We start from the raw sequence: 13,655 nt of genomic DNA on the forward strand, positions 1-13,655 counted from the left end.
ATGCCCAGTCCCAGCCCAAGGCAGGGTGGACTGTTACTATCTCCATGGCCCTGCCCAACTCAGGCTGGGCAGCTGCTCCAGTGCCCCCCAGGGGCCTGATCCTGTGAGCCGCAGAGCACCCATGAGCGGCAAGTGCTCAGCACCAGGGCAGGGCCGGGCCACTGGAGAGTCCCCAGGGCAGAGGGCTGGAGCAAGAGGCAAGTGCGTGGAACTGCCGCTAATTGCCCCTGGGCTTAATGGACTCATGCTAAGGGGAGCCGGGGGAGGGGACGCACGAGACAGCGGCCCACGGCTGGTTTGGTAGGATTTATTGTGTAGCAGTTAAACATGACCAGCATGGACGTTAAAAAAAACCAAACACACGTGTACACACGAGAGAGAGACAGACAGACAGACACCACAAGGGATAGGGCATGGCCTGGCGGGCTGTCACCATGAGCCTCCATGCCCATGGGACACAACCTCTTGCGCTACTGCCAGGGGCCCCCTGTTCTCCGCCATGGCTGCCGGCGCAGAGCTGAGGTGGTTAGGGTTAGTTACCCTCCCATCCAGTCCCATTTCCCCCGTGCTGATGGGGGCATGGATGGGATGCGGGGACAGAGGGAGACATGGGGTGGGGAGAGCTGTCAGGCCACAGAAACAGCCCCTCCTCAGAGGCAGCTGACCTGGGGGAATTGGGGGGGGGTGTCACCACCTCAAGTGTTGGTGCCGTGCCCTGCTAGGGAGCCTCAGGCTCACATTTCAATGGACTCTGTTGGCGCTGAGGCCCAGATCCTGGAAGTTAGGCACCTAAATTCCTCTGAGGCTGAGGGCCCGACAGCCTTGGGAACCTAACCCCGGCCTGCGTTGCTAACGCTGCGTGATTGGGCCAGACGTCACTTTGGGGCCCTTTCCGAGCAGGCCTCAGCGTGGAGAGGACCATCAGTCTCACGCCATGGTGAGCTCACCCCCGCAGGAGGGTCAGCGAGGTGAAAGGATCCCCTGGGGGGGACGCTGCCCCAGCGGAGCCGAGCCGCCTGCGGGAAGGCAGGGCGTGGAATTCCTGCCCCAAGGCAGAGCGAAGCGGGAGCTGGGCTCTGGGCCAGCCCTGGCCCGAAATGCACTTTCTCCAGCGCACACCTGTGCACTTAAAAATGGAACAATTTTCCATTCATTAAAGCCAAGGGCTCTGCGAGTGCCTGGCCCCGGCCCAGCTCCAGCTTCCAGATGGGCTCAAAGAGGGGAACGGCATTGACCGATCAGCGCTGGGAACGCTCCAAATGGGAAAGACAAGCGGCTGGAGCCAACAAAAGGCTTTTTCCAAACAAAGGTGGCCCATGGCCGCTGACGGGGAAGCCGGGAGCCCGTGCTTTCCCACGGAGGGGTACTGAGTGAAGACTGCTCCAGGGAGCCAAGCTCCTGGGGACTCCAGCGATACTGCCCCCGATCCCGAGGGCTGAGAAAGAACTTGCCCGGCAGCTCCATGTCCTGGGAGAAATGCCTGCCTTTGCGATAATAGCTGAGGTGCCCACAGGGGAGCAGCACCCTGGGGTGAGGGAGAGCAAGTGGCTCTGCTGACTGGGACCCTGGGAACCTAGAGTGCTGAATTATCAACGGTCCTCACCTGCAGATCAAGCCAGGCTGCCCTGGGAGGGTTTGGGGAGTCCTCCCGGATCCTGGACTGTTTCCCCCTGGGGCACTGAGTGAACTGCCCTGCCAGAGGCACTGGTTTGGAAGCAAGCCTGTAGCCCCCAGCCACACAGTGAGACCTCGCCCAGGCTACTGCTATCCATGCAGCGTGGGAGGGGGCAGGCGCCCAGGGACCCTGCAGTGCCAGCTCACCTCCAACTCAGTGTCAGGGGCAGGGAAGGACACCCACGGGGCCAGAGCCTCAGCGAGTCTAAACTGGCATCGCTCCCCTGAAGCCAATGGGGCTTTACTGGTTTACACCAACTGGGGATCTAGTCCACTGACTTCAGTGGCACCACATCCAGTTACGCCCGCGGAGGCTCTCGTCCAAGTCGATGGAGAGACGCTGATTTCCAGCCGGGGAGAAGCTGGCTCTTAATCTTTGGCCCAAGCAGCCTATTCATCCCTGTGGTGTGCAGCAAACGCCGATCCCCTCCGCCCAGACACATCCCCTTCGCCCGGGCAAAACTGCCAGGGAAACGGACTAGCCCAGACACAAACGTTACTTGCTGGCTCTTGACCATGATAACAAAACCACCCGTATTTTACTCAACCATGAAAAAAGGCAGATTTGGCCAGGCCAGTTCTGGCCCAGGGTTCAGGCAGTGGGAACCCACAGTAAATCCCACCCGTTTCTGCACCTTGTGCCCATTGGCGGTGCTGGGACAATTTCCCCGTGCAGGGGAAAGCCGGCACGTCTGCTGCAAGAATGGAGCGGGCGGGATCTGCCGAGTGGGTGCTGCCCTCTGGTTCAGGAAAAAGGCAGGAAGGCCTCAGCTGTGCCCACGGGGGTTGGGTGTTCAGAGCCCCCTTGCTCCCGATACGCAACCTTTCCTGGTGGGTCCCAGCTCTCCGGGAAGAGGTGTGCCCGATAAGGCACAGTCGAATTCAGTGGTGTAGTTACAAGGAACCTGTACAGTGTCGGCTAATCTGGGGCTTGCCAGGCTGCTGCCGAAACTGGGAAGGCATCTAGCCTCCCTTGCTGCCCCGTCTCCACAGGCTGAACAGCTCTGCAATGGCTGCGAGCCTGGGTCGGGCTGTCCCTTGGCTCCCACAAAAGCTTTTATGGAGCGGAGTTTCTAAGCCGCCCCTCCCCCCTGCGCCCCTTCCCAGAGCGGCTTGTCCCCCGCGCACGGCGCTCTCAGGCTCTGGGGCAGTGGGGGCTGGGCGCCGGAGCTTGCTGCTTTCCCAGCCCCATTTCCCACAGGCCCCGCAGGCGGCTGTTTGTTTCGGAAGCGGGTGTGCGGGGGAGAAGGAAGCGGATGAAAAGCAGCTACGGGCGACTTCCATCGTAAGAGCATCTTCCCAATGGATGGAGGCCCCGATGGGAACTGACCAGTGTCGCTGGGGCTGGGAGAAGCACAGGCCCTCGGCTCCCGGCCAGCCTTCCAGGGCAGGTTCCAGAGACCTCTGCTATCTTTAGGCTCCCTCCCTCCCTCGTTTCCCAGCTGTAAACAGTTAAACAGGAAATAAACACAGTGAGGTCACCTCCACCCCATCTGCCTGGGCCAGAAAACCCAGCTCAGCACGCCTCGGAAACGAACCAGTGCCTGGGGAATCAGCAGCAGCCGGAGCCGGGCTTCTCTTGCACCGTCTGCTCTGCCAATACCCTGCAGCCCCCCTGCTATCCCAGTTCTGGGCCCCCACCCAGCTCAGCCAATGCCCCTCAGTCCTGCCCTGCAGCCCCCCCCAGCTACTCTAGCCACAGGCTCAGATGTATAATCCTGGTCAGTCCACATTCCAATCCCTGCTAGGCTGAGGCCATCAAACTCATATCACCTGGGACCTGAGCCAGGATTGGAATCCACTTCTCCAGCTGGCCCGTGCACCCTCACGACCCCACCGCCCTCCCCTTGCTGTAGCTTGGCACTGAAATGCCCAGGAAAGCCCATGTCCACAGCCCAAGGGTGGCCATGGGGAGAAGCTCCTGGAAGAGGCCGTTTCCCCTGGGCCCCGCTGCTAGCGCGCTGTGTGTGGGGAAAAGCTGCTGCTAGACGTTAGCACAGTCCGGGCGGGCGAGCGAGAAGAGGGGCCGGGGAGATGGCTTCCCACTCCCCCAGGGCAGTGCACTGAGCGGCTGCCCACCCGCCCCGGGGAGGAGCAGGGCTGCAAAGACCACCGACACGAGGAGACAGGGAGGGGAGCTTGAAACAGACATCAGAGCCAGACCGCCTCGGATGAACCAAAGAGCCAAGCCTCTCCTATAGGACCTCACCCGGGAAAAGGCTTCCCTTCCCTCGGGCTGGGGGACGTACCCCCCTGGGATTGATCAGACTGGTGACTTGTCAGGGGTGAACCACCCAGACCAGGATCCCCTCCCTCTGCTCCACGGGCCCAGCCAGGACACGGCACAGACAACACACGCACGACATGTGGATGGGCGCCAAAGGGAAACATCCAGGACCAGGAGGGCTGATTGCTGGGGGAAGAGCCGAGCTGAGGAAGCATTTCGAGTTCTGCCCCTCCGAGCCTGTGACTGGGCGCCGAGCCGAGAACGCAGCCGAGGGAGGTGGCGTCTGAGGACGGGGGAGAGACCCCCATGGCCCAGGAGGGCCGTAAGGGAAACCCACCCACCTGTCCCCTCCCGTGGGGGGTTCGGCACTCGGGGCCCAGGTGCTTCTGTGAAGCAGAGATGGGGGCCCCCAGCAAATGGCTGCTCCCCAATGCCAGCCCTGCAGCGACGAGAGATCAGAGGCTGCAGAGCACGGACATGGTCTCCCTTGCCCAGCGCGAACACTGGGAGCAACCCAGATCGTGGGGCAACCCCCCTCTCCCCCAGCAGGGAGGGGGCCACAGGCGGCCTTGATCCAGGCACGGGAAGGGCAGAGGTGGCTGTAAGCACGGAGGAGTCTGTAGTGCGGCGTCTCCGACATGCTCGAGGGGGAAGCAGGCCTGGCCGAGCGCATTCAACTCAATGTGCAAAACCTCGGTGTAAGTCATCTGGGAAAGGCTCCGGGGGCTTCGTCTTCTCAAGCTTCTTTGTTAGCACCATGGTGGTGGGAGAGGGGGATCGGGCTGGGGGCGGGGGGGGGGGGGGCATGGTGGGGCAGGGGTCCAGGTTCAGACCCACTCCTGCAAGGAGCGTTTGCAGTACAGCAGCATCCGAGGGGCCCCCTTCCTGTGCATCTGGATGATGGCGTAGATGAGGCCCAGAACGCAAAGCAGCAGCACCAGGGGCACCATCACCATGACGATGCTCATGGTCCGCGTGTACTTGTCTATCTGCACCACGATGTCCACGTCGTTGCCGCTGCCCCGGGTGGGGCCGCCGTAGTCCTCCTCCTCCTCCTCCTCCTCCTCCCGGTCGCCGGGGCGTGCTTCGGCCTCCCCTTCGTCCCCCTCCCGGTCATCGCCCGTGCCCCTGCCGTCCGGGTTGAAGGGAGGTCTGTCCAGGTCAGGCCATCGGTGCCCAGGGTCGGGGTCCGGCACCAGTGCCTCGTGGCAGCCCATGAAGTCCCGCAGGATGGACTTGGGGTACCCCGGCTCCGTCTTCAACCGCTCATTGTCGAACTTCCAGTACTTGGTGCCTTTGTAGAAATAGGTGTACGCTGGAAGGGAGCCAATGAGAATAGGTTAGTGCCACCTGATCTGCTAACCGCTCGGCCACACCCCAGAATCAACCTCTCTGCTACCCCACCCCACCAGGGAGCCACCTCCTCTGGTATTCTGCCTGCTGCCACACCTGATCAGCCTGCTGGACTGTCTTGTCTGCTATCCTCGCCTCTGGTGGTAGCCAATAACTGATGCTTCAGAGAAAGGAGACTAAAGCTGGTGACAGTGCACTTGGCTAATTGTGCAGTGCTGAAGGATGTGTGTTGGGGGAAGGAGGGGTTCCTTCCTGACCCCTGCAGTTAAGGGCTGATGCCCTGAAGCATGAGAGTTAATTTCTCCTAGTTCAAATATAATTGATCCTTTAATTACTCAGCACTTTCCTTTTTAAAACCCAGTCCCAGGAGCTGACCCTATCACTCCCTGGATCCAAAATCCCACTACATGCTCTATGAATGAGCACTTTGTTTGCGACATCCTGCTGGGAGTCTGTTCCCGGCCAGGGACAAACAATTCCCTTTGCTTTATCGCTGCCCCGGGGGAGCTTAGCGGTTCAGTGCCCTGCTGAACAGAACAGAAGACGGGCATTAGGCTAAGCCAGGTTATGCTCCAGTGACCAGGAAACGGAGCAGAGGAAATTGGACTTCCTGTAACTCCGAACGAGGCGCTCTGCCGTGGCCTCTGCAAGCTCAGGGGGTGACACCAGTCTCCATTCCCGCACCCGCTGCACCTGGCTCGTCTAATGCTCCTGCTCCAGTGACCCTTTGGTACCAGGAGCCAGGTAACCCGTGGGGAGCCAGGCCGAAAAGCAGCAGCCCCAGCGCGAACACGGGGAAAGGCCGAGAGGCCGACGCAGGATCGGGGGCAAGCAGAAGCCTGCAATCTGCCGGGGGTTCCACAGGAGGAGTGGGGGGGCAGTTGAACAAGCTGATCAGCTGCTTCTCAGAGCATTAAAGGGGCAAGGGGGTACCAATAATACTACAAAGCAGGGCGGAGAGAGAGGGAAGAGGGGGCAGGGTATAGAGACAGGGAAATGACCAAGTTCCCACCGAGTGGCCTGTGCCCATCTGGTTCCCATGCCCTTGCCAAGGGGCTAGGAGGTTCGAGAGATAGGGATGAAAGGGACTTTCCCTGCTTTGCTCACTGTAATCTTTGAAGCCAGAATTGCAACATTCCCCCCCCCCCCCTCACACACACACAGTTGTGAAAGAGCCATAAGGGGCAGTGATCATTGTTCTCCCTGGAGCGCCCAGGCCAGATCGTCAGCTGGTGTCAATGGCTGCAGCATCTCTGGGCCCACGTACATCAGCTGTGGGGCTGATACAGGTGCTGCTGGGCAGTGCTGGGTGATTTCCCCGCTGGGGTGCGGGTTCCTACAGAGGGGGTAGCCGGCTCCTGCGGGAGGGCTCGAGCGTCTCACTCACAGGCATCCGAGCTCAGGAAGGCCCCCTTGGGCGTGGGAGGGACTCCCACCCACACGGTGATCAGCTTCGGGTAGCCAGGATCCACGGAGTGGGTCTCCTCGTTAAAGCGCCAGTACCTGCATGAGAACAGACGCCTCGGTGAGCAGATGGCACCCAGGCAGCTCAAAGGTGTCCGCCCCCCGCATGGCAGCACCCCGCCAGAAAAGGGTCCCGTAGGACGCAGCATGGCTAGGCCAGCTCCAGCCCCGGCTTAGAACCAGCAGGGGGCGTCCCGCTTGCTTAGATTGCGGGAAGCGTGGGGGGTATATTCCTCCCGCCCACCCATCCTAGTCCAACCAGATGCTCAGTGACACACACAACGATACCTTTGGAACCTGAGAGCACGGTGCGGAGATGGAAGGAGCAGCAGCATCACCCTCATTTAACAGGAGGGGAAACTGAGGCACGGAGCCAGGCGGTGCCTTGCCAAGGTCAGTGGCAGAACTGGGACTAGAACCCAGCCTCCCAGTCCCGTGCGTCAGCCGCAACGTCCTCAGATCGCTGGATCCTACCCACAGTGAGCAGATTGGAGCAGCACATAGACACTCCCCACCCCCCCAACCATAGGTTTGAGTCCCGCAGTGCTGCGGGGTGGGGGGGGATGCTGGGGGACTGGTGGGGGGTCAGACGCAGAGAGCTGTGGGGAAGAGCTGCCACCCCAGGTGAAGGAGAGGAGGAAGCTGGGGCCCAGGGCCCACGCCAGGAGAAATCCACAGGGCTGCAGAAAAGTCTCTCGGGAGAAGTGGCAGAAGGGCCAGTGCTCGGGAGGTTACATGAGGGGCTGGGAGGAGTAGGATGATAAACAACACTCAGTGCATCCAATCGGGGGTGCCCCGCATTGTCTCCATGAGACAGATGGAGAAACTGAGGCACAGAGCAGAACTGGAAATAGAAGCCAGGGGTCTCCACAGCCAGGCCCCTGCTCTGACCCCATGACCACGGGAAACCCTGTCGCCCGCATGGCCCATCGGGGCCAACCCACCTGTCCCCGCGGAAGAAGAAGGTGTGTCCCGTGGGCTCCCACCAGATGGCAGTGTCGATCTTGTCGTAGGGGATGCCCTGCCCGTAGCTGGTGAGGGGCTGCGGGTATCCGGGCTCCAGGTTTGCCTCTCGGAAGAGCCAGTACCGATCCCCTGGGAAGGGAAGGAAAACCCATGGGCCACGTGGCATGTAGAAGACAAGTCACCCCGCCCAGCCCAGCTCGCTGGAGCCCACAGGCCCTCCCGGCCAGGCACGCGGGACCATGCGCTGCTATGGTGCTGAGAAACTGCTTGCGCTAAGCTCGGCACCCGCGTTCCTGCCCTGGCCCTGTTCTCCCGCTGAGACGCGGCCTCTCTCAGCAGTAGCACCCCTGCTGGGCACCATCCATCTGCTGCCCTGCCAACCCCCAGGGCTCCTCCTCACCCAGCCCGAGCTTCAGCCCCGGCATGCTGAGCTGGGCACTGCCCCCAGGCCCTGAGCCTTTGCCCCTGGCATTGCCTGAGCTGTGGGGGAGGCCAGGGCTGGGACAGCAGGGGGCAGGGGCTCTGGGGCAGGGCTGTGGGGCACTGGCCGGGGGTGGGGTGAGTCTGCCCAGCTCTGGGAGCATCAATCGCTCCCTCTCTCCAGCTCTGCATTCACAGAAAGCCCCTGTCCCTCCCCGGGTCTCTCACCTTTGAAGAACACGAACTTGCCGTCGTGCCTCTCGTAGGCGGCGTCGATGTCCCCGGGGAGGCCCCTCCAGAAGTGCCCGATGGGCATGGGGTAGTTGTCCAGCACCCGGTTATGGCGAACCCTCCAGAACCATCGGCCCTTCAAGACAAAAGGCCACCAGGCGTGATGCTCAGCACGGCCCAGGAAAACAGCCCGCTCAGCCCACTGCGCGTGGGGACCCAGGCCCTGGGCTCCTGGGCTCGGCGGGGCAGCAGGATTCACTCGTAGGGCTGGTTGGGACGGCCCGGGCAGATCTCCTCACCTCGACCCGCCACAGGCCCAGGGCAGAGGAGCACGCTGGGGGGCAGACGGCCAGGCAGCCAGGGAAGGGGGCAGCGGGTGGGGGAAGCAAGTGTCCCATAACCAGACACTGGGAAGGGCCAGGGGGAATGGAGGGAGGGAGGCAGGCCCAGGGCAGGATGAAGAAATGGTGCTTGGTACCTTAAACACAAACATTTCCCCGCGCAGCACAGCCACGGTGTCGAACTCCCCATCACAGATGTTGGGCCCGTACTGGTCGGGCCGGTCGGTGGTTCGGGGCCGGTCCGGGTTGCCTGGTTTCGGGGGCCGATCTGGTTTACCGGGGGGAGGTGGCTTGGGGGGTCTGTGGTCTGGCTTTCCAGGGCCGCGGGGAGTCACCGTAGGGAGGGGCCGGGTGGGCTGGGGCTGCCCATCAGGGGCACCTGGGAAAGAGGAGGGGGCAGTGAGAAATCACTCCCGAATGTCTAACCCAGCTGGACGGGAGCGAATGTGCTGTGCTGGTACAAATCTGCAGGCACCTGGGCCTCACCATACCGTGCCCCCATCTTCATGGGCTGCATGGAGTCAGTGGGGTGAGATCTCAGCACGCATGGCTCCAAAAGCACAGGCCTCTGCCACTACAGCTACAGGGGAATCGCTCTCAGCAGTACAGGGCCTATGACACAACCTGAGCAGGGCAGGGTACTCACTAGACAGGGTAGTGCCTAGATTTTATTGTGACTGGGGACAGATGTTCCCCACATATTACAGCTGTGTGCCTGGGGGGCGGAATGACAAATCATTAACTCCTTACTGCCTGCTGCGAAAGGGACAGAGATGCATTTCGGTCTCCCTAGCCTCTCTGACGGCTCCCGGACTCCAGTCCGGGTTCCCAAACCGCAGCCCAAAGGGCAAGGACAGGCAACGCTGGGCAAGCCCCGACCCCGGGCTCCACGCCCACTGCGCTGTCCAGCATACAGCTACCCTCTCAGTACGGCGACAGGAGTCTGGAGAGAGGGGAAGGGGCCCGGGCCACGGTGGACAGCCACTTCCGGGCAGATACAGGGAGGCTGCTCTGGACGGCTGGAGCTGCAGAGCAGGTTCTGGTGATACAGGGGGCAAGTGTGAGGAAGGGGCCGAGGGGCACCTGCCTCGTCGCCTGATGTACCTGGATCGATGCTGCACAGAAAACCGGTGGCTCAGCAGCAACGAAGGGGTTAACAGCAGCAGCTTAGGGTTCATGCTTTGCTGAAGGGACGGGACTTTGATCCGGCCTGTCTACTTCCCAACACACACACCTGGGCTGGGCTGGCCAAGCCCCACTCCCCGCCCAGCCCCCATGCAGGAGGCTGGGACCCGGCTCACCGTACAGCTGCTGGATGCCCTTGAGGTCATCCTCGGGCAGCTGGAAGTTCTCCGTGTCCATCCACTGGTAGAAGGGGGCCATGATGGCGCTGGGATTGCTGGAGTGCTCCAGCCCCAGCGAGTGCCCCAGCTCGTGGATGGCCACCAGGAAAAGATTGTTGCCTGGGAGGGAGAAATGCGCTATCAGACGGGGACGCGAGCTCAGGGACTGCCCCCAGCAGGGTGGACAGACCCCAGGACGCTCACCAACCCTGGGGCTCCTGCAGCCCAATACCCCAGGGGTTAACAATCCTTTCCCTTCCCCCAGACCTCCCTGTGCCAAGCCGGGGCTCTCTGTCCAACGATCTAGGCCAGCCAGTACCTCTCCCACGGTTCTCCCTGACCATGCGCCAGAGGGGGCTGTGCTTGGGATCAGGACACAACTCACCATGCCAGTAATCTCACGCTGGACAGTGCACCCGACACATCGGCAACCCCTGCAGCCTTCAACTCACGCTGCGTGGTGCCCACGCCATGCGGGGCAAGAGACAGCTGCCTCCTCCTTTCTTGCCAGCCACCAGTGTAAAACTCAACTCGGCCTTAACTATCGCTGCTACAGCCAGAAGGGACCACTGTGACCCTCCAGCGTGCCTCCTGCAGAACGCAGGCCACAGAACCCTACCCAGTAAGTCCAGCCTCAAGCCCATAACTTATGGTTGAGCTAGAGCAGGTCTTTTAGGCACATATCCCGCCTTGAATTAAAGACTTCAACTGATGGAGAAGACACGACCTCCCGAGGTACACTGTTATTGGCTAATTACCCTCACTTAAAAACTTGCCCCTTATTCCAGCCTGACCACGTCTAGCTTCAGCTTCTTGTTATGCGTTTTCCTGCTAGATTAAAGAGACGGTTACTACCGGAAATCTCTTCCCCAGGTGGGTACTTGTAGCCCACAGTGATCTCTCAACCTTCTGGATTCCAGCTGAGACTCACCCTCCCCCCACACTAAGTCCTTTTCCCCTCTCCGCCCCAGTCACCAGCCTTCCCAAGGTGCCAGCCAGTCTCACCAGACATGTCGGTGTTCTCCAGTGTCCAGGGCTCGTCCGAGTCAAAGTGCGTGTCCCCTCCCATCCCGGGGCCGGGGAAATACGCATGGGCCAGGAAGCCCCCCACGCCATCGAAGGGGGAGCTGTCTCCATGGAAACCGGAGGCAAAGAGCACCATGATGTCGGCCTCCTTCCTCCTCTTGTGCCTGATGTCATCATAGGGGACCTCTTGGAAGACAAGGGGCGTGGCCTGCTCCCACACCCGGAAGGCTCGGCGAATGGCCTCGTACGAGTGGTACCGCCCCAGCTTATCCGTGTAGTTCTGGATGCTGGAGGCACAAAACCGGGGGTGGGGTTGTGAGTGAGCGTGGGATCGCTTGTGAGGCATGAGGAACCGGGACAGGAGAGGGACCAGATGGGTCAGTTTCACTTTGGTTTCAGGTCAGTTTTGCTCTCTGGCACTATCCCTGTGCAGCAACATCTGGGCTGCGAACCCGGCAGGGGGAAAGCTCACATCCCACCCAAAACCGGTTTCACGGGGCATTACTCATGTATTAGAACGTAATCCAAACCTTTCTCCAGCAGGGACTGAGGCCAGGATCTCCAGCTCCAATGTGCAGACCTAGCTAAGCGCTGGGGGACGGAGCCTGCTTCCACTGACGTCAATGGCAAATGTCCCACTGGCTTCAGTGGGGAAGGAGCAAGCCCCCAAATCCCCTGTGCACAGCAGAGGAGCGGGGAGTTCTCTCTGGATCAGCCATATGGGGTAGGGCGGGGGGAGGGACAGACACTGGGCCAGCGGGTTACATCAAGGTTTATGATACCCTGAATGCTGGGCCCTGCCCTTCCCTAGGGACTCTCATCTTTCAGTCTTGCTGGTCCCTTGGCAAAGGGCTCGAGACATCCCTTTACTGCCCCATTTCATGCCCTAGGATCTCTTTAACAGCACTGCCCCATGTTTTATAACCATCCTCTCCCGGCTGGGGGGGGCAGAGGGGGGTGGGAGCGAAGCAAGCAGCAGAACCCCGTCTCAAGAAGGGAAGCCAATGTCGCTGCTGGAGAGCCAACCTCCAGTACAGCCAGCAGAGCTGCATCGACTCACAGCAGCCAAGGAGCTCGCCTGGAGGCGAGTGAGAGACAGAACATGGCATCGATCCAGTAGGTCGCTCGTTAGGTAATGGCAGCACGGCACCTGGGCAGGCAGACATGGCAGCCGCTTAGTGCCTAGCGCTGAGCCTGGGGTGCTCGTTTTGTTTGGGCCATCTGCTGTACGTGCTGCTCAGCTGAAATAATGCCCCAGGTAGATTGATGGATGGCTGCTGGAGCCCAGCCCCTCTGGAGAGCAGATTCTGGTCCCTAGCCCTGCTGCCCCACCTGGGGGTTGTGCCCTGAGCATGACCCTCTTCCGCTCACCCTGCTGTAAATCAGGAGTAGCTCCTGGAATGACAGCCTTGTAAAACTAGAGTAAGTGAGAATCAGGCCCCGGGTGGCGAGCCGTTTGCCCCTGCTGCATCCTGAATTTGGCCCTAGCAGCCTGGGAGGCTGAGCAGCCCCCAGCCAGGCCCGAGTGGGGACGCAGAGCACTCGAAGCCAAGGCCCAATGGGCTGAGCGCCGATACCTGAAGGTCAGGTGGGTTTGGCTCCAGCGCCGCCCGGTGAGCGCGTACCGCTTCCGCCGCATGTTGGCTTTGATCTGGACTCCAAACTGATCCGGGACACCACAGCGGGGCCGCTTCATCCACCTGGGGGAAGCCGAGCACAGCAGCCACCGAGTGAGGACTGAGAACGTGGGGCGCGTGTCTGGCAGCCTCGCAACACAGAACAAGGTGGAGGGGGTGGGGCTCAACGCCCAGCAGGAGACCAGACCCTAGGCTCTGGGAAGCCCAGTGTGAAGATAGATGTGGGGGGCATCAGACAGGTTCCCAAGTCCCACCCATCCGAGAGTGCCTGGCAGTGGGGAGAGTCAGGCGGTTGTTATGGCTGGGGAGATGAAAGGGAGGTCTGGCAGATGCAGGGTGTGGGGAGCCGGGGTCCTTCGGTTCTGTAAGAGGTGGAGGACCGCTCCGTCTCCTCCATCGCCCTGGGAAAGGGGCCCTGTGCTGCTGCCTTGGGCTGGCCCTCCCACCTCGACGTGCCGGATAGTCCAGCCGGTGTCTCCTGGGAGCGTCCCAGAGCCTGGGCGGGAGGGGAGTGGCAGGGAGTTAAAGCCTCCCCCTTTCACACGCTTACAGCTTGGTCTCCTCATCCAGGACGCCCGTCACCGTGATCCCGTAGAACCTCTGCATCTCGGAGAGCGCGGAGGCCAGGGTCTGCGCCGAGCGCATGGTGGACATCTGCCGGCTGGACTGCGGGAGGTAGCCGTAGAGCCGGAGCCAGGCCTGCAAAGGAGGCACAAGGGTCACACGCTGAGCCTTCCCCGTGCCCATGATCCTGGGCGCCTGGCTGGCACAGTGGGCTGGAGAGAAAATGGCAAACCTGCCACCTCCAGCTCAGGCCTTTGTGTGGCTACCGACCTCGTCTGGAGTCAGTCCGGCACCCTGGAGGGGGAAGTCTCCACCGCCCCATGGGAACCAGCCCCGTCTCCCCCTCTCAGAGTCCCCGGCGTGCCCCTCTACGCAGCAGCAGCAAGGTCTGCTTGTGTGCGTACTGCTG

General features: G+C 61.5%; 1 protein-coding gene across 1 annotated transcript; it reads right to left on the reverse strand.

The window, feature by feature from the left end:
• Window positions 1–293: 293 nt before the first annotated feature.
• Window positions 294–13,378, reverse strand: MMP15 (matrix metallopeptidase 15). Its single transcript, XM_026652894.1, has 9 exons — window positions 13,233–13,378; window positions 12,623–12,745; window positions 11,025–11,332; window positions 9,978–10,139; window positions 8,814–9,055; window positions 8,333–8,471; window positions 7,663–7,813; window positions 6,642–6,757; window positions 294–5,216 (listed from the first exon to the last, which is right to left on the reverse strand). Exons 1-9 carry the CDS (start codon window positions 13,334–13,336, stop codon window positions 4,729–4,731), a joined length of 1,833 nt encoding a protein of 610 aa, XP_026508679.1. The 5' UTR covers window positions 13,337–13,378; the 3' UTR covers window positions 294–4,728.
• Between the last annotated feature and the right edge of the window lie 277 nt (window positions 13,379–13,655).

This window comes from Terrapene carolina, unplaced genomic scaffold, assembly GCF_002925995.2.
Source record: "Terrapene carolina triunguis isolate 2854851 unplaced genomic scaffold, T_m_triunguis-2.0 Scaffold130, whole genome shotgun sequence".
Classification (NCBI taxonomy): domain Eukaryota; kingdom Metazoa; phylum Chordata; order Testudines; family Emydidae; genus Terrapene; species Terrapene triunguis.

Coding starts and splice junctions, on each gene's coding strand:
- MMP15 (XM_026652894.1), bottom strand. CDS start 13,336: ATGTCCACCATGCGCTCGGCGCAGACCCTGGCCTCCGCGCTCTCCGAG. Junction 8,472..8,813: donor GGGAAATGTTTGTGTTTAAG/GTACCAAGCACC, acceptor TTTGTCTTGAAG/GGCCGATGGTTCTGGAGGGT. Junction 5,217..6,641: donor CTTCCTGAGCTCGGATGCCT/GTGAGTGAGACG, acceptor GCTCCCTTCCAG/CGTACACCTATTTCTACAAA.